At 40.8% G+C, this 21,006-nt stretch overlaps 1 protein-coding gene across 1 annotated transcript in view; it reads right to left on the bottom strand.

Annotated features, from left to right (window-relative positions):
- Window positions 1-13,630: 13,630 nt before the first annotated feature.
- Window positions 13,631-21,006, bottom strand: part of jdp2a (Jun dimerization protein 2a) — a 32,110-nt gene continuing 24,734 nt past the window's right edge. Inside the window, exons 3-4 of the mRNA XM_067456269.1 lie at window positions 16,930-17,034; window positions 13,631-14,255 (exon numbers count right to left, since the gene is read on the bottom strand). Of these exons, the coding sequence (XP_067312370.1) occupies window positions 14,094-14,255; window positions 16,930-17,034 (267 nt within the window). The 3' untranslated portion in view covers window positions 13,631-14,093. The remainder of the gene's footprint in view (window positions 14,256-16,929; window positions 17,035-21,006) is intronic.

Below are 21,006 nucleotides of genomic sequence, written 5' to 3'. Positions count from 1 at the left end.
TTGCTGACCTTATGAAAATTGTAGAATTGTAGAAAATTGTAGCCTCTTTTTCCTATTTGTAGTGGAGATGAGTAGTACCCTGTGGGGTCTTCTGCTGTTGTAGCCCATCCGCCTCAAGGTTGTGTGTGTTGTGGCTTCACAAATGATTTGCTGCATACCTCGGTTGTAACGAGAGGTTATTTCAGTCAAAGTTGCTCTTCTATAAGCTTAAATCAGTCAGCCCATTTTCCTCTGACCTCTAGCATCAACAAGGCATTTTCACTCACAGGACTGCCGCATACTGGATGTTTTTCCCTTTTCACACCATTCTTTGTAAACCCTAAAAATGGTTGTGCATGAAAATCCCAGTAACTGAGTAGATTGTGAAATACTGTTGCCTGGCACCAACAACCATGCCACGCTTAAAGGGTTACTTCAGCGATTAGCTGCTGCAGAAACATCCCCAAAACTATTCCACTTCCTCCACCATCTTTCACTGACTTCTTTGGGCACTTTGGGTTCAGTCTTTTCCCAGTTTGATGCCAAACATAATATTTCACATCAGACACAAATAAATTAAACTTGCTTTCATCACTAAAGTAAACTTTGGATCAGTTCTCCTCTGTTCACACAACATGCTCCTCAGCAAAGCTTAGTCTAGCCTTTTGATTCTTTCTGCTGATGAGAGGCTTGGTCCCTGCAGAGTGAGCTTTCAGTCTGAATTCTCTTAATCAGATAAATGACAAGACTCTGTATGGCAAAACAGATCCTTACTGTGTTCAGCTCTGAACTGGTGAATAATTCCAGTTGCAGTGTTGAACCGATTCCACATTGAAAGTCTTTGCATTGCCCTGTCCTCTCATTCATTGGTTTTACGTACCTTTTTGGGTACTTGAATTAATTAGTGTCTTCAATATGCGAGAAATAAAAGATTTGGAAAGACTAACTTATTTTGCAAAAGCTGAAAGGGTCATCCCTTTGGCCTTAATCTGGACAACCTGGTGTCGTAGGGTTTCAGTAACCTTATAGTGGCTTGCCATCTTACAAAGTCAGTGAAAATTGGAAAGTTTGCTGTGCAGTGACCTTGAAATTTAGGAAATTGTTTGTTGATCTCTACAGTATATAAAGCAAAAGAAGAACTAATACGACAACTAAGAAACAAATGTGTAGGCTCCAAAGTTGCACAAGTCAGGATTAATCTAAAACGCCTAGGTTACCACTGTAACCTCGGTTCCCTGAGGAGGGAACGAGCGTTGCATCGAATGATGCTATGGGGAACGCTTGCGTCATGATGTCATGAAGCACATGTGAAATCAGTCCAAAAAGGTACGGAGATGTCAGAGGCGGGTGACGTCACGGACCAGGAAGGTATAAAGCCTGCCCAAAACAAAGCCGCGCTAGCTTCGAAAGTCTGACGTAGCCGCTCTGACAGGCACGTAGGAGGTATGGCAAGGCGATGCAATGCTCCTTCCCTCCTCAGGGAACTGAGGTTACAGTCATAACCTAGGCATTCCCTTTCAAAGGGAACTCCTGTTGCATCGAAAGGACGCTATGGGGAACGCCTATACCAACGCCAACATAACGAGAAGTGCCTGTCGATGAAAGCACTCACGACCCTGGGGTAGGCCCTGTGTACAAAGAGTAGAACCTCACAAATGTGTGCGATGAGGATCAGCCTGCCGCATCACAAATATCTTGCAGGGCCACCCCTGACATTAAGGCCTTAGATGCCACCATACTCCTAGTAGTATGTGACCGGACCGCCAAAGGAGTTGGCTGTCCGACCATCTCAAAAGCAAGTGAAATGATCTCAACCACCCACTTTCTCATCCTTTGCTTTGAAGCTGAAGCCCCTAAGGGGCTCCAAAGCACAAAAACAATTGCTCAGATTTACGCCACAGGGCACCTCTGTGGACATAAGCATCTGATGCCCTAACAGGGCAGAGCAAATTACTTTTCTCCTGATCCGAGTTAATGAAAGGTGGAGGACAGAAGGCCTGCAGCACAATGGATCTAGCTATGTTAGTAGGCACCTTAGGGATGTAACCCGGCCTAGGGTGAAGGAAGGCCTTACCATACCCGGTGCAAACTCCAAGCACGAGGGAGCCACAGAAAGAGCCTGAAGATCTCCAATTCTCTTTAAAGATGAGACAGCAAGGAGGAACAAAGCTTTTAAGGTTAAAAACTTGTCAGGAACCTCCTCAAGAGGCTTGAATGGGGCCTTGGCACAAGCCCTGGAGGACCGCGGCCAAGTCCCACGATGGCACCCTAGTGCAAACTACAGGCCTAAGCCTCAAAGTACCACGAAGGAAACGAGACACCAGGGGTTCTTTACCCACAGTCATACCACCCAACAGGCTGTGGTAAGCACCAATGGCCGCCACATAAACCTTAAGGGTAGACCGGGATAACCCTGCAGTGAACTGATCCTGCAGGAAGTCCAGCACTGTACCGACCGGGCAGTTTACCGGATCCTGCTGGCGACTATGACACCATGATGTGAAAACCTTCCACTTCAGGTTGTAAAGTTTCCTAGTGGACAGAGCTCTGGAATGCAGAATGGTCTGTACAACATCAGTTGAGAGACCTGAACTCACGAGCTGGCCCCCCACAGAGGCCAAGCCCACAGGTTCCACAACTTGGGCCGGGGGTGTAAAATGGCACCCCTTGCTTGAGACAGAAGGTCCCTCCTGACAGGTAACTGTAGTGGGGAACCCACGAGGAGAGACACTAAGTCTGGTAACTACTCTCATACTCTGCCCGGCCAGCGCAGGGCTATTAGAACGAGTTGCACTTGGTTCCTCCGAACTATATCCAAAACTCCTGGGAGCAGAGCCACAGGAGGAAATGCGTACAGACGTAGCCTTGGCCATATCTGTACCATAGCATCCAGCCCTAACAGGGCTGGATGTGAGAGGGAGAACCAGAGTAGACAGTGTGTCGTCTCTTGAGACGCAAACAGATCCACTTGTGCCTGTCCGAACACTGTCCAAATCTGTTCCACCACCTCAGGGTGGAGCCTCCATTCTCCTGGCCTCAACCCCTGTCTTGACAGCATGTCTGCTCCCGTATTCTGGGTCCCAGGGATAAAGGCTGCTCAGAGAGAAAAACTTCCACTGGGACCATAAGAGGATCTGGTGTGAAAGCTTGCACAACCGTCGAGAGCACAGACCATCTTGGGGATTTATTTAAGCAACCACCGATGTGTTGTCTGACCGGACTAACACATGATGTCCCTTGAGGTCTGTGAGAAAGTACTTGAGTGCCAGAAATACTGCCATCATCTCCAGGCGATTGATGTGCCATACAAGATGATGGTCCCTCCACAGACCTTGAGCCGAGCGACCGTCTAGGACTGCTCCCCAGCCCGTGAGTGAAGAGTCTGTCGACAACCAAATATCCCCAATACGGGACCCTGGGACAGGAACCAAGGTTTCTTCCACATAGCCATAGCACGTAGGCAACGCCGCGTGACTCTGATCATGCGAAAAGGGCTGCCCCTCGGGGAAAACCCTTTGGTCCTGAGCCACCACTGTAGTGGCCTCATGTACAGCAGTCCAAAAGTAGTCACGTTGGTTGCTGCCGCCATCAGGCCCAATATCCTCTGAAATTGCTTCACAGTGATTAACTGGCCTAGCTTTAATTTCTTGACTGTAGACAGGATAGATTCTATGCGTGCTGGAGACAGACGTGCCTGCTTCGATACTGAATCCCATACTATGCCCAGGAAAGTAGTTTTCTTAGTGGGAGAGAGAACACTCTTCATGGCGTTCAGTCATAACCCCAACTCCTTCATGTGCGTGAGGACGACATATCGATGCCGAACCGCTAACTGATGCGACTGAGCTAATATCTACCAATCGTCGATGTAATTCAAGATGCGAATCCCCTGTAACAAAAGTTGGACAAAACAAAACTTAATATTAAACTAAATGTAACCACCAAAATCATTTCTGACCCACTCGCACCTTTGCACATAATCAGATGAAATTTTAAAATAATACTATTACCATTTAACAGTATATTTAAACAGAAATATGTAAAGAAAAAAAACATTGTTTAATGGCAACAAGTATAGTAAGCTACTGATGAATGTCATATCTGAGCTGGATTTAAGCGAACATCATTTTACCGGTGAATGGTTCAGGAGCGCGCGCCTGCGGATTATTGAGCCACACTGGTCCGCTCAGCTCATTCCAGGCTCGTTTTCGTCAGAACGCCCACATATAAAAAAATGGTCGCCCACGTATTAAAAAATGGTCGGGTTTAAATCGGGCTCTGGCTCATAATTACAGTTAATGTGTCGGGCCAAGCCAGGCTCGGACACAACGTGCATGGGCTCGGGTAGAGTCAGGCTTGATTTTTTGAGCCCGATCTAAGCTCTTTATTATGATATAATTAAAATAGATGAACTCACTGTAAATTCTTTAATCACTCTTGGACACTGAATGTGACGGAAGACCAAGATGGCCTCACAATAGTAGCGGTACATCGTCTTGTCAGTGTTTGAGGTCTCTCTGCCACTCAGCAGATCCTCATGGATCCTGAGGAAGTCCGCCTTCGCCACTCTTAAAATCTTCTGGCAATCTGTGACGACTGAAATGAGGTCGGTGAACCTGTGATTGGATTAAACACAAGATAGGTTATTAAAAGACAACGCCCTTGTGATTATGTGAGGAAGCAACAATAATATTAGAACGAAAAATGAACATTTAAAATTATTAACCTCATATCGCACGCTGTGTCATCATAGGTCTTGGATTCAGTCTTCCACACAGTCTTCAGCATGTCAGTGTAACTCTTGCATTTGGTCCGGAGCTGTGGGTCTTTTTTTTGCAGGTCCAGTCTTGCCTCCAAGCATTCCAAGAACTTTACAATGCTCTTGATATAATCGAAAATGGTGGTTGCACACAAGCTAGTGCACCGCAGCGCCTTCAGGAAGTTCCGGGTCTCCATGGTTTTTGACAAGAAGCCCAGAGACGGCTCACTCGCTGCGGGCTGCAAGAACCGCAGGAAACGGGACACGTTGTCCACCTTTGAAGGATGGTGAGAAAGAAGGGTCGGCATTGAGATAATGACAGAACATTGCTGAAATAGGTGCAAAAACAGATCTTACCTCTCTTTGCCAGCCGGAGATCTTCCATGAATTTATAAGGTCATTTTTAAAGTACACCAGGAGCTTGGCATGAGCAGGGAACTTGTCATGCAGACCCGCCTCTTTCATCTTTATCTTCACAGAAGAGTATGAGGATGGAACAGGATCTGTGGAGGATGTGACGGTGGTGGCAAAATCAGCATTGGGCAGTTCAGCTTCAGGATCTAGGTCGTACTCCGGGGGCAGATTTCTTATGAAAAAACCCCGCTGAAGAAACTCCTTCACCATGCCCATCAGAGAGCATTATTCGGGCAGGATCTCGCAGAGCTGATTGTAATCCCAGGTCCTGTTTTTGTAGATCCACTCCCTGCAGGAATTCTTGGCCATCTGCAACTCATGCGCTCTCTCTTCAGGTGTGTTGTTTTTCATGCACATCCGGGCCAGGTGAGGAGAGAGGCTTTTCTGTGGCTTGTGGCATTGCAAACAGTGCACAATGTTGCGCTGACCAACTCTTCAAGAAGAAAAGACGTGATATAAAGAAATGCGATTAAAAAAATAACACAATAGGCAGCAGCAGAACAGGGTCTGCCCTTAGGGATGCCACCCGCTCAGTAAAATACAGGATTGTCCCATATTTATAAGGTAAAATGATGCATCCCTTTTTAAATCAATACACAATACACATATGGTTGTAACGATACCCTAATGTTATGATTTGATACATACCATGATATATTACTGCGCTAATCCAAGACATATGGCCATTAATCAATATGTTGAATAAAATGCTAAATTTGGTATTACACCAGGGGTGGAAAGGAATATGAATGGACTTGGTGCTGGAAAACAAATGCATAGGACAATGAACAGACGAAATAAAAATATTCATCATTCTGAAGCTGAAAAGAGAATTATTTTAGGCAAATATGCTTACACGTTTGCACTGTATATCAATGTACCACATAAAAAAACAATCTGTACTAGGGCTGGGCGATAAATCGATTTTATCGATTAATTCGAGTTTGTAGTTTCATGTCGATTTTTGTGAATGAAAATTTCTTTAAAATCCGCCGACGCTCCCTCTGGGCTCCCGTAATGGCTGAGCCCTCCCCCGCGCACTTGCCAGTACCACAGAGATATACAAACAACAAGGATAGCGTCTAACGTACTCGGTTACTTTCGTAACCTCGGTTCCCTGAGAGAGAGGAACGAGTATTACGTATGGGGGAAAAACTCCTTTTCTCGAGAATATGAAGCAAAACTTTATTAATAAAGGTATCCATGTAAAGCGTAGTGCCGCTGTACGGCCATAGCCCAGCGCGAGGAGCACTCTGATTGGCCGGGCCGCGGCAACTGCAGGAACCTATGGTGAGGCGGCTGAGAGGAACGAACCAATGGGGGGCGTTCCAGAAAGCCCGCCGTAAAAGGTGCTTATATTTGCATACAGGAGGCTATATAAGACCCTAATTCGCCATAGGTGTCAGGTTTTAAGATCGACTGAAGCGATACCTGAGAAGCATAAACACGGCACGGAACGTAATACTCGTTCCTCTCTCTCAGGGAACCGAGGTTACGAAAGTAACCGAGTACGTTCCCTTTCGAGAGAGGTTCCTCGTATTACGTATGGGGAACACAATGTAATGCGCCGTGTGTGCTGACTGACCCAGTATACCCAAAGCACATGTTAATAAACCCCCGAAAGACCGACAGAGGCGGCTTATAAGGGGAATGAAGAACCGGAAGAGTCGGTTCGTTTGAACAGCTGATCGGACATAGTCGGATCTTATGATGAATGAATAGTGCTTAAGGACTAATGTGTACAGGCCAAAACTAAAGGCAATCTGTTTGCCAGGGTCAAGATAGAGCCTAGATGGAGAGAAGCCCTGCTTGTAGAGCTGGAACCTCCAATTTGTAGAATCTGATAAAAGTGGACGGAGAGGCCCAGCCTGCCGCCGCACAGATATCTTCCAAAGAAATGCCACACGACCAAGCCCAAGATGAGGCCATGCCTCTAGTGGAGTGGGCTTTAACGCCTATAGGGCAAGTCAGGTTTTTAGACTCATACGCCAGCGAGATCGTGTCCACTATCCAGTGTGAGAGTCTTTGCTTCGTGACAGCACAACCTTTATAATAATAATACTAGTGCAATAATAGTGCAATAATAATAGTTATAATAATAGTGCAACGATACAAGTGCTGTATTCATTCGTCCTCATACATCCCGCCTCCTTCCCCTCTTTGAAGAAAAATCGCGTTCAACGTGCAGGCATGTGATGTGATGTTATAAATGTAATGATAGTTTGTAGACGTAAATAAACGAATACAATTTTTTTTTACAAACAATGCAACCAGCAGAGATATACAGAGATGGAGAGGAAACAGGGAGGTAAGCCACCTAATTTAATTTAAAAAATATTTTTCATAATGTAGGCTATTTATTATGACTTTTATTATTTGGCTATTATAAAAAATAAAATAAAAAATAAAATAAAAAAGTATAGGCTACTAATAATAACAGTAGGTATGGTTCGAATGTATATTATTATAAACATGTCTCTATATTGCAGCGCTCTCAGTGTTTTCCTGGGCACCAACTCCCAATCATAGACTGTAAAAAAAGTGCATAATAATCCTAAATAGTAGCTATGTGACATTAGTTTAATTTTCAATACTATTTAGAGCAGATTGCACATTGAGATGCAGGGCTTATCCTTTTTACGGTTTATAGTGTGCATGTTCACCGCTGCTCCTTATATGTGCAATAACTCCGACTAGAGCTACCATAATCCTTCACGTAACTTTTTCTCTTTTTCCATCTCCAAACCTCTTCTGTTCACAGTCTTTATTGCAACTTGAAGAATTTTGTAAAATCCCATCTGTATTTGCTTTTTAAACTCCACGAGATTTCAATTTAATATGTTGCAGGCTCATTTATTGATAAATTATTGATCATAAATTATACTGATGATAATAAATAATATAATAATATTGGGCTTGTTTTGGGCCCCCCACCCCTCTAGGTATTCTTCATACCTGTGAAGAATATGAAACAGATGTCAGAAAATCCTTCATAGCCTCACATGTTGTATTTGAAACTACTCTTTACTCATATCAATGTTGTTGTGTCAATATTCATTGTCTATTATTCACTACGGTATACGATAGATAATATTTCAATTTCAGTGTATGCAATATTAAGAATATTTTCACTGCTTCAAAAGTCATAAGAAAGCCCTTTCCCTCCAGAAACTGAAGTCATATGCTTTATAGCAGTGCTTTTCAATATGGGGACGGGGACCCCTGGGTGCCGCGAGGGAGGCAAGCTGGCATAAAAAGTATAGCAAAACAAAATAATTGAATAAATTAAATTATTAAAGTAAACCAAATTAAACCAAAAATAAGCTAAACAATATTCCCATAATGGCCCTAAGTTTAGGCTAAAAGGACCCATATCTATTTGAAAGTTGAACTGTTTTGCAATATGAGGTCAACACAATACAGGACTGAAGCTGCTGTGCATTGTTCTAGTGCAATATGCTGTTGAAATACAAGCATTTTCTGTGAAAATTTACATTTTCTGTTTTTTTACTCTATTTGCTTAATGCCATTGTATAAAAAGAGGTTTAAATAAATACAAATCTTACAGACATACATATTTGTATAATTTTTATTTCTGTGGTAAGATGACTTGAAGTGACTCGAAACTAAAATGGTAGGACTTGGACTCGACCTGAGACTCGCCTCATCTTTGACTCGACTTGACTCGGGACTCGAGGGCAAAGACTTGAGACTTACTTGTGACTTGCATAACAATGACTTTGTCCCACCTCTGGGTAACACTGAAGCTTATGGATTACATTACATGTGATATAATTTTTAACAGTAAAAAAAAGCAGTGTAACAGTTTTAAAGCTTGTGTGTTTGCTGAACATCAGTTATATTTTTGATATAAGAAGAACAAGGCCTGTGGGATTACTTGTAATTTAAGGAAAATACATTTATATTTTCAGACTGACATTTTTTTTTTCAAACATATAGTAGCTATGGGGTAAAACGCCCCAAGTGGCATCGCTTCCCACTATCATAATTACAGTATATTCTGAACATCACATTCTTTGTCTTTCCATCCAATGTAATCTAGGTGGTTGAATAAAAAATATTTAGACTTTATATTTAAAAATTACCTCATATTAACATCAGCTAGCTAGTTAGCCAGCCAGTTAGCATCAGCTAACAATATATTTTTAAAGGTTTATTTTCAGCATATTTATTTTGGTGTGTCTTTTTAATTTTAATCTAAAACATGCTTGTACTCTGATTTTGCTGTAAACATGTGAATGAAGCTGCTTTCATTCAGAGTGGGGGGCATTTTACCCCACCATGGTACAAATTAAATTGTACGAATTACATTTTTGTTAAATGTGTCCTATGATTTGAAACAATATGTTAAATTGTTCTCTGATATAGAGGGTATGTGGCTTATTTAAGGGAAAAAATTGTCCAGATACAGGTCCATTTGCAGCCCTATGAAAAAAAAATGTCAACGATATTGCATGTTTATATAACGTTAGTCACAATGTAGGCTAACAGTGACTGTGATGTAGCCTAATCTGAAATACAAACAGGCAAAAACATCATAGGAAACACCATACTTCAGTTCTCAAAAATATAAATATATAACTTTTATTTTTACAAAATGAATAGCCTTGTCAAATGACTGTCGTTTTAACTTATATGGTGAAAAAAAAAATTGTAATACAAAATAATATTAACCTTTGTGATTAGACACACTATTTAGTTTTGTATGGTACTTGGAGTTTCCTATTGTTACTGTACTAGCATCTTGTGTCATCTAGACAATGCTGTCTCTCTAAGAAACTTTCAATTTAATCAGAAATTGTTTAAACAGACAATAAGTGGATAAATCGCTACTTACTGCTTGCAGGAATATAGTTGCCACTTTCTTCAGTTTAAGACGCTGAGCGAAGCTTGCTTGAAATGGGCCGAACAAACGAACTATCTTGAAATAAATTGTTGTGGTATCCGATTATAATAAACCTCAACCATGACTTTTGACATATGAAAAGTCCTCCCATCTCCTGCACAGCCTGAACATGACATTTGTGTTCATGAGAGCTGCCGTTTTTGCCATTTCCGCCTGACAATGAACATGTTTGGACAGATGCAAATGTTGGGGGCATGCATATAAATGATCCCCAAATGCTTGGGGCACGGTTGGGTTTATGTTGAGAAGCACATATTTTTCCGTGGTGTTTTTGATTCACGAGATTTACGAGAAGTAGGAGGCAATGGTGTTTGAGACTCACAGTATGTGATGTCCATGTACTGAACTCTTATTATTTCACCATGGCAAGGTTAATTCAATTTTTCATTCTAGGGCACCTTTAAAAATCTAATAACATGAAAACTCTGTATATTTTTCATATAAATTATGTCATTATTACTGAAAACTATTCTAGAAACATTTAACTTTAATTGCAAAGTTACACAGGGGGGCCTTTTCCCCTATACTGTACCCCATATTATTAAAGGGATAATTCACTTTAAAATGAAAATGCTGTCATCCTTTACTCACCCTTAAGTTGCTTCAAACCTGTATGAATTTCTTTCTTCAGCTGAACATAAGGGAAGATATTTTGAAGAATGTCAGTAACCAAACAGTAAACTGGAGCCATTGACTTCCATAGTAGGAAAAAAAAATACTATGGAAGTCAATGGCTCCAGTTAACTGTTTGGTTACTGACATTCTTCAAAATATCTTCCCTTGTGTTCAGCTGAAGACAGAAATTCATACAGGTTTGAAGCAACTTAAGGGTGAGTAAAGGATGACAGAATTTTCATTTTAAAGTGAACTATCCCTTTAAGACAAGTCATTTCACTTGGCGGCCATCTTTGAAGCTCCTCTCCGGAATGCAAGTGCAGCTGTGGGTGCGTCTCAATCAGCTCCCTATAGTAGTCAGGGCACTGATCAGGGAGTCAGACCACTGTTCTCATTGCTCTGAACTAGGGAGCTGATTGAGACGCACACACTGAGTATCTCTTTGAATGGGGTGACATAAAATTATCCAAAACTGTTCGCCAAGCTTACAGTTAAAGTTAATGAAATCACCAATGAAATCTAACATCAACTGTCTCATATATTACATTTCTAAATGCTCCAATTCCAATCATGACAAAACACTGCCTGTTTCTATAGCAACCATAATCGTTACTAATCAACGATTGGCTCTTTCATTTAGGCATATTCGCCAATAAATAACTTATTCCCCATATTGCGTTACATTTTAAAGGTGCACTATGTAGTATTTTTGCAGTAAAATATCCAAAAACCACTGTTATATATTTTGTTCAGCTGATTTCTTACAATATCCAAATGTTTCCAACTAATTGCGACCATGACTGTGTCCCGTCATAATAAAAGTCCTGCTGCTTGCAAGGTGCGTATCGCATTCACTCGGTCCAGCTCCGCCTCACACTACAGTAACGTTAATAACCGCATCCATGAACATGATTTCCTAATCTAATTCTTTCCCACCAGCTGTGAGCTGAAGACCACATATCCCAAGATACTGCGCTCAAATTCTGCGTCATCAAACCACGCCTTTGTTTTGAATAGGCAACCTCTAGCTGACTGAAAAGTTACATAGTGCAACTTTAAAGGTGCACTATGCAACTTTCCATCCACTGGAGGGCGCCTTTTCAAAACAAAGGCGTAGTTTGATGACGCAAAGTTTGAGGGCAGTATCTTTGGACATGTGGTCTTCAGCTCACAGCCGTTGGAAAATAGGACTCGGGCAGAAATCATGAATGGGGTTATTAACGTTACTGTAGTGTAAAGCAGAGCAGGACCGAGTGTTAAGGAGCTGAGCACAGCCGCTGGAGCGATTGGTTATTAATGTTACTGTAGTGTAAAGCAGAGCAGGACCGAGTGTTGAGGAGCTGGGCACGGCTGCTGGAGCGATTGGTTATTAACGTTACTGTAGTGTAAAGCAGAGCAGGACCGAGTGTTGAGGAGCTGAGCACAGCCGCTGGAGCGATTGGTTATTAACGTTACTATAGTGTAAAGCAGAGCAGGACCGAGTGTTGAGGAGCTGAGCACAGCCGCTGGAGCGATTGGTTATTAACGTTACTGTAGTGAAGCAGAGCAGGAGCGAGTGTTGAGGAGCTGAGCACGGCCGCTGGAGCGATTGGTTATTAACGTTACTGTAGTGTAAAGCAGAGCAGGACCGAGTGTTGAGGAGCTGAGCACGGCCGCTGGAGCGATTGGTTATTAACGTTACTGTAGTGTAAAGCAGAGCAGGACCGAGTGTTGAGGAGCTGAGCACAGTCGCTGGAGCGATTGGTTATTAACGTTACTATAGTGTAAAGCAGAGCAGGACCGAGTGTTGAGGAGCTGAGCACAGCCGCTGGAGCGATTGGTTATTAACGTTACTATAGTGTAAAGCAGAGCAGGACCGAGTGTTGAGGAGCTGAGCACAGCCGCTGGAGCGATTGGTTATTAACGTTACTATAGTGTAAAGCAGAGCAGGAGCGAGTGTTGAGGAGCTGAGCACAGCCGCTGGAGCGATTGGTTATTAACGTTACTATAGTGTAAAGCAGAGCAGGACCGAGTGTTGAGGAGCTGAGCACGGCCGCTGGAGCGATTGGTTATTAACGTTACTGTAGTGTAAAGCAGAGCAGGACCGAGTGTTGAGGAGCTGAGCACAGCCGCTGGAGCGATTGTTAAACAAATACCCGCCTCGCAAATACCGGGACGGGACACAGTCGCCGGGCGCCTGCACAGATCCGCTCTTCCGGCTATGATTATGAGGTAATGCAGCTCTGTTTATCATATTAGATACATTTAAGTGTGTTTAAAATGATGTTATGACGTTACTCCGTGCGTTCACTTGTTCACACTGCTAAGAGTAAAGCGCTCCTGCCAAATAAAACCCGAAACCGAGGGTAGCGCAGATATGACGCAATTGACAGGCGACTCGCTCAAACGCTATGCTGACACGTCCCGGTCCTTAGGTAAAATAGCACTTTTCTCACAATTTACAAATTTGGAAACATCTGGGATATTGTAGGTACTCAACTGAACAAAAAATATAACACTGGCCTAGTGGTTTTTGGATATTTTACTGCAAAAATACTACATAGTGCACCTTTAAGTAATCAGTCTTCCTTTATATCCAGTCATTTGATTATGATTTTGACCAACTGCAGGTTTTAAGGTAAACAAAACAGTTCGAAATTGCTCATCGTTCTAAATGTGTTGTTTTGTTTTGTACTCTCTTTTAAAAATAAATGAAACTCACATTTTGCAAAAGAATTTGACATAGTCAGAGTACAAAAGGTTGTCCAACTCAAAACATATTTGATTATGGCAAAATAACATTTGGAAAACACTTGTTTAATAACTGTTTGCAGTTTTCACAGCTATACAACAAATTTAATAAGTCACAGAAATAGAGGTTATGAAATTGTTTGTTGCATAAAATGTATCACGTCTAGTGATAAGTCCATGTACAGGAAGTATAAAAATCATATATATATATATATATAGTAGATAACTATAATAAATTGGCAAGATGTAAACAGTTCATACATATGTGCATACATGACGCCTGCGTCAGAAAAAAAAAAAAAAAGGCAGCAAACGGTGAATAAACGTTGAGACAGTCCATGAAGAATCGTCCAGTTAACATGGTGTGCGATGAGTGTTTTCATGAATTCATAACAGACAACTCTTTCCTAAATGGACTAAAACAAACAAGGCACTTTATGACTGCAAAGAAACAGTTTTACAGGAGAAAAACAATCCCATAAAAGTTTTTAACACACGGCCCAGTGTATTGAGGCCATCGGTGTGTTCCTCTCATTGCTTTGTTTAGTCGCAGGTCAGAGAACGTCGTCCTCTCTTCCTCTAAATGTCCAAGTGCTTCGAGCCAAGTGCTTCAGCCAGCTGGAGAGGAGCTGGCCTGTAAACAGTAACATGGAAATGTGTGGTTCCTTCTCATTCGGCCTCCTCTTTCTCAGGGCTCTTGAGGCTGTCCGTCCTCACGATGCAGGTGGGCCGATGGCGATTGAGCATCAGGATGAGCTGCTGCCGCTCGTGCTTCAGCTCCTCGATCTGTGATTTCAGCTCCGAGTTCATCATCTCCAGACGCTCGGATTCCTTCAACAGAAGAGTTTAAGACATGACCCCACTGCAAAAAATGCTTTTCTTACACAGTATTTTTGTCTTGTTTCTTGTCAACATTTCTAAAAAATCTTACATTAAGAAACATTTACTAGACAAGTAAAAATGACCGTCTTGTTTTGTGAAAAAATAAACTTAAAACTTAAAATAAACTGAATAATCTGAAATATGGTAAGTAAAATAATGTTGTTTTAGGATTATTTTTCTTACCTCATTGGCAGATTAATTTATCTTATTTTAAGCAAAATCTCTCTTCATTTTGAGTTATTTTTTCCCAAAACAAGACAATCATTTTTACTTGTCTAGTAAATACTTCTTGTTTTAAGAATTTTTAGATGTTTGGACTAGAAACAAGACAAAAATATTAAGTAAGAAAAGCATACACCTCAAGCCATTTGAGGTGTATATGACATTCTTCTTTCTAAATAACACAGTCAGAGTTATATTAAAACATGTCCTGGCTCTTCCAAGCTTTATTATGGCCGTGAATGACCGCACAAAATTTGAAGCACAAAAAAAGGCATCCATTCATTATAAAAGTACTCCACACGGCTCCAGGGGTTAATAAAGGCCTTCTGAGGCCTAGTCCACACGTACACGGGTATTTTTATTACAAGAGTTTTTCCTCCTCAGTTTTAAAAAACAATCCACACAAAAACGGTTTAAAAAAAAATCTCTGTTTACATGAAAACGCAAAACCACACCATGGCTTTAAGCGCTGATGCACTGAGGGATGCCATGGGCTCGGCGAAACCCTTCTACAAGTTCCTTTACTTTGGACTCAGAGACAGGTAACTGTATACACAGGGCCAGGGCCCAAGTGGACTAAAAGCTTCACACACTTGTCTTACTATTTAATATTATTGCATTCTCACACCTTTGTTCTGCAATACAATGAGATAACTCTGCATGTATCTGTAGGCTATTCAGGTCCTTCTAAAAAAAATAGCATATTGTGATAAAGTTCATTATTTTCCATAATGTAATGATAAAAATTAAACTTTCATATATTTTAGATTCATTGCACACCAACTGAAATATTGCAGGTCTTTTATTGTTTTAATACTGATGATTTTGGCATACAGCTCATGAAAACCCAAAATTCCTGTCTCAAAAAATTAGCATATTTCATCCGACCAATAAAAGAAAAGTGTTTTTAATACAAAAAAAGTCAACCTTCAAATAATTATGTTCAGTTCTGCACTCAATACTTGGTGGGGAATCCTTTTGCAGAAATGACTGCTTCAGTGCGGCGTGGCATGGAGGCGATCAGCCTGTGGCACTGCTGAGGTGTTCTGGAGGCCCAGGATGCTTCGATAGCGGCCTTAAGCTCATCCAGAGTGTTGGGTCTCGCGTCTCTCAACTTTCTCTTCACAATATCCCACAGATTCTCTATGGGGTTCAGGTCAGGAGAGTTGGCAGGCCAATTGAGCACAGTAATACCATGGTCAGTAAACCATTTACCAGTGGTTTTGGCACTGTGAGCAGGTGCCAGGTCGTGCTGAAAAACCAAATCTTCATCTCCATAAAGCTTTTCAGCAGATGGAAGCATGAAGTGCTCCAAAATCTCCTGATAGCGAGCTGCATTGACCCTGCCCTTGATAAAACACAGTGGACCAACACCAGCAGCTGACATGGCACCCCAGACCATCACTGACTGTGGGGACTTGACACTGGACTTCAGGCATTTTGGCATTTCCTTCTCCCCAGTCTTCCTCCAGACTCTGGCACCTTGATTTCCGAATGACATGCAAAATTTGCTTTCATCTGAAAAAAGTACTTTGGACCACTGAGCAACAGTCCAGTGCTGCTTCTCTGTAGCCCAAAAGTGTCTTGACCTGGGGAATGCGGCACCTGTAGCCCATTTCCTGCACACGCCTGTGCACGGCGGCTCTGGATGTTTCTACTCCAGACTCAGTCCACTGCTTCCGCAGGTCCCCCAAGGTCTGGAATCGGTCCTTCTCCACAAGTAAGTTTGTAAGTTTAATACGGAAGGCGGTCTGGAGGAAACTAGATATTTAACTTAATAACGTGTTAAATAAGGATACCTTTCTTACACAAACCCATTGATTCACTTCAGAAGGCCTTTATTAAACCCCTGGAGTGTGTTGGAACACTTTTATAATAAATGGATGCACTTTTTTGGGCTCCCATTCACTGCCATTATAAAGCTTGGAAGAGCCAGGACATTTTTTGGCAAAACTTTAGAATAATTGTCATTAGTTAACATTAGTTAATGTATTAACTAACATCAACTAACCATGAGCAATACATTTGTTACTGTATTTGTTAATCTTTGTTAACATTTGTTGATAAAAATCCAGCTGTTCATGGTTTGTTCATGTCAGTTCACGGTGCATTAACATTAAATGTTAACAAGATTTTAATAATGTATTAGTAAATGCTGAAATTAACATTAACAAAGATAAATAAATGCAGTTCATTATTAGTTCATGTTAACTAATGACCATTATTCTAAAGTGTTACCCATTTTTTTATGTAACTGAATGTATTTGTCTGAAAGAAGAATGTCATATACACCTAGCATGGCGTGAGCGAGAGTAATTCATGGGCTAATTTTCATTTTTGGGTGAACTATCCCTTTAATACTGTAGGCTGACTCTCAGTACTGAGGCTTTACACCACTTACCCTTTGGAGATACTCCGTTCTCTCTTTCTTTTTGTTTCGACATCTGGCTGCCGCCACTTTGTTTTTCTCTCGCCTTCTTTTCCTCCGCTCTTCCTCTTCATCTTTCTGGCAATAGCAAAAATAAATGCTTTTTATGAGTCTACAAAATTCCTTACAAGTTAAAGGGATAGTTCACCCAAAAATGAGTGTGATGTTTATCTGCTGACCCCCAGGGCATCTGAGATGTAGGCGTGTTTGTTTCTTCAGGAGAACACAAATGAAGATTTTTAACTCAGCCGTTGCTCGTATAATGCATGTCAATGGGGTGTGTTTCTATGAGAGTAAAAAACACACAGACATACGAATCCATATTAAACCCTGAGGCTCGTGGAGACACATTGATGTCTTAAGACACGAAACGATCGGTTTCTGTCAGAAACACAACAGTATTTAGGTTATTTATTTACCTCATATCAGACAAATTATTCAGCGGAAGTAGTGGCGCTGGGAATACTAGATGAGATTTGTCTGATATGAGGTAAAAAATAACCTAAATACTGTTGTGTTTCTGACAGAAACCGATCGTTTTGTGTCTTAAGACATCAATGTGTCGTCACGAGCCTCAGGGTTTAATATGGATTCGTATGTCTGTGTGTTTTTTACTCTCATAGAAACACACCCCATTGACATGCATTATACGAGCAACGGCTGAGTTAAAAATCTTCATTTGTGTTCGACTGAAGAAACAAACACGCCTACATCTCAGATGCCCTGGGGGTCAGCAGATAAACATCACACTCATTTTTGGGTGAACGATCCCTTTAAGTTATGAATTAAGTAATTCATTTCTTTAGTAAACCTGTTTGAAACATTCAGTATTCACTGTTAAATTCAAGGAAGTTGCATGCAATATTTAAAACATAAATAAGAGTATAATAAGAAAAAAAAATAGTTGCAAACTGCCATTATTAAGAGCTTTATAATTTTTGACCACTAGGTGACAGCCATAGAAAGGGTTCTGTTAATATTCCAATGTGCTGCTAATAATTATTCTGGTGGGTTTAATATACATATGCTATCTATAACAAAGAAAAAAACAGAACAGACCTTTAAAACTTATTAATCATAGTATTCGTCAGGCTAGAGTGAAAAAAACCCCACACTGTTTGCCATTAAATTGTGCAACGCAAAAATTAAGTGAAATATCAAGTCTATGGCTGCAACTGAATATATACTGATAACTGTTGATTTTTTAAATAATCTAATAAAATATTATTTAAATAAAAAAATGCTACATTATTTTGAACAATGTTATTCCACATCCTACCCAATACTGTCCTTCAAACAATGTGTAATATAAAGCCTATGAAAATAAATCATGTATCAATGTAGGCTGTGCTGTACATTATAAGCAAAAAAGGGTTAACATTGGGCTAACAGTAAGCCCCGCCTTCTTTGATCTGATTGGCCGTCTCACTCATTCTGACAGTGACTGCCGCTGTTTGACCGTTGTCCAGCCTTAAAATGTAACTTTTGCCATCCTAGCAACACACAGAGTGGTGTGTAATGGAGTACAGCAGACCAGCATCAACAATATAAAATATTGGGGTGACAATTTGGCCATTTCTAATTATTTAGAGAGACTTGTCCCCCTCAATGTCTATGGTGGTTAAGGCCCTGCAATAATGGGCTATACACCAACAATAGTGTCTTAACTGTTCTGTTCCTGGTCTCATAAATATCATATATATATATATATATATATATATATAGTGGCGTGCATATACATAGTGCCGTAAATTCATGTCCCAATTACACGTAATGCTGTCACATTTTCGTGGTTTAATAAACACATAAAAAATCAATCTAATGAAAACAAGAGGCAGGAGTTATCGCAGGAACCAATCATAAGCCAATCACAGCACGCTGGAGGCATTGCCACCTCTCACAATCCTTATTGATTCTCAATCCCCCTTAAAAAACTCTGTTCAAAGTCAATGGGCTCAGGGGAGGCATGAGAGGTTCGCCTTTACCTGCTGGTGTCCCTGTTGGCCAGTGTCACTTTAGAAAAGCAAGTGATTTATACACTATTTAATGTCGTTCTTTGTAATATTTGCGTTGCTATATTTTTGTAATATGGATACACATTTTTGAGAAAGCATTGCCTCCTCTGCATTAAAGAGGCAAATATTATCATTCAAGTGAACTGTGTATGTGCATTTTAAACATCATTTTACAAGAAAAGCACATCCCTGAATGGACTTCACACCGCAAGTCCTAATGCTCAATTCAGTTTTTTTGCTCAGATCTGATTTTTTGTTTGGCTGTTCACATTACCTTTTAAAATGTGGCCTAAATCTGATTCCAGTGTGAACTGTTTGAGGTTTAAAACTAACCGCATGTACAAAAGAACAATATCAATGACATTAGACGCAGCACGCCGCTGTTGCAGTAAGTTCAGGAGGTTATAGAGGAAGTAAGCATTTTCACTTTTATTTAAACATGTTTGTGTAATGGAAGCCATAACATTAATGAGCAGGAGCTGAAGAGGAGAAGAACGAAAAGAAAGAGAGCAAACTTGGTTATTTTGGCCTTTTGTCACCTTCCTTTGGCACTGAGGCCACGTTTTTCTGTGTTCCCGTTCTTCCATTTCGTGTGCTTTCAAAAACGGAGCGGTTACGGTAGGATCCTTCTAGTTTAGCTTGAATTGAAGTATCTCCCCATATACTAATTAGGTCTAACACCTCACTCTCCCTCTACTGACTCGCTCCATCGCTGTTCTCCATATCTAGTCAAGTTTTTAATGTTATTGTCTGTGTCTGTTGTGTCTAGGGCTAACTCGCCGGAGCATAATTGTGACAAATGTCGGCATAGATTGACGTAAAATACGCATCATATCCACATCAAATCCGCTTTGGTTGTTCACACTGCGACGCATTGGAAAAAATCAGATTTGGGTCTGATTCAGGACCACATATGTATGTGGTCTAAATCTGATTTGAAATAATCAGATCTGGGCTAGATTTGAGTGTTCACACTACCTCTGAAGAGGTCTGACCTGGTCACTTGACCCCAAAAAAATCAGATTTGGGCCACTTTTGCCTCCAGTGTGAACGGGGCCTTTGAGTATTTAATTCAACAGCTCAGGTGAAGCTAATGGTATTAACCATTTCAGGGGTGGCCAAAATTATGGTCAAATCAGTCAGAGCTAGAAATGTATTGGTAACACTTTACAATAAGGTGTATTTGTTCATATTTGTTAACGTTAGTTCATAAAAATACAGCTGTTCATGCTAGTTCATGGTGCATTAACTAATGTTAACAAGATGTAATAATGTATTAGTAAATGTTGAAATTAACATTAACAAAGATAAATACATTTTTTATAAGTGCAGTTCATTAATAGCTCATGTTAACTAATGAACCTTATTGTAAAGTGTTACCAATGTATCTTTATATGTAAAGCTTCATATTACAGGTAGATTACTTTCTTTGACCCCCAGCATTTTATGTTGATGTCCTTCAGGGGGATCAAGCCTTCTTTTGGTTGGGTCAGACTCCGTCAAACCCCCCCGTACTTCGCACCCTGCAATGTTTCGGATAACTTGTATCATGTTCCTTTCCTGCAGCAGCTCACTGTGTGTCCTCCGCTATTTTACAATGGCGTTTTGTCTATAAACATGTGTTATTAACTACTGTAAAGTGCCATGACTATACACTCTCAGAAAAAAAAAGGTACAGTGCTGTCACTGGGGCGGTACCCTAAGGTACAAAAGTGAAAAGGTACATCTTTGTATCTTACTCACCCCTAAATGGTACATATTAGTACCTTAAAAGGTACATATCAGTACTTCAAGAGTGCGAATTAGTACCTTAAAAGAACATATTAGTACCTTTTTGGTTTTGTACCTTAGGGTACCACCCCAGTGACAGCAATGTACCTTTTTTTCTGACAGTGTAGCTTCCTAGCACAGCGCGCAGACACGCCTAATCAATAATCAAATTCGTTGTCGATGATTTTCATCATCGATAATAATCTATTTTATCAATTAGTTGTTGCAGCCCTACATTAGTCTCTGAACTTGCTGATCACATAAA

This window comes from Pseudorasbora parva, chromosome 10 (genome assembly GCF_024679245.1).
Source record: "Pseudorasbora parva isolate DD20220531a chromosome 10, ASM2467924v1, whole genome shotgun sequence".
NCBI lineage: Eukaryota > Metazoa > Chordata > Actinopteri > Cypriniformes > Gobionidae > Pseudorasbora > Pseudorasbora parva.
This window is presented reverse-complemented; position numbering and strand designations above follow the sequence as displayed.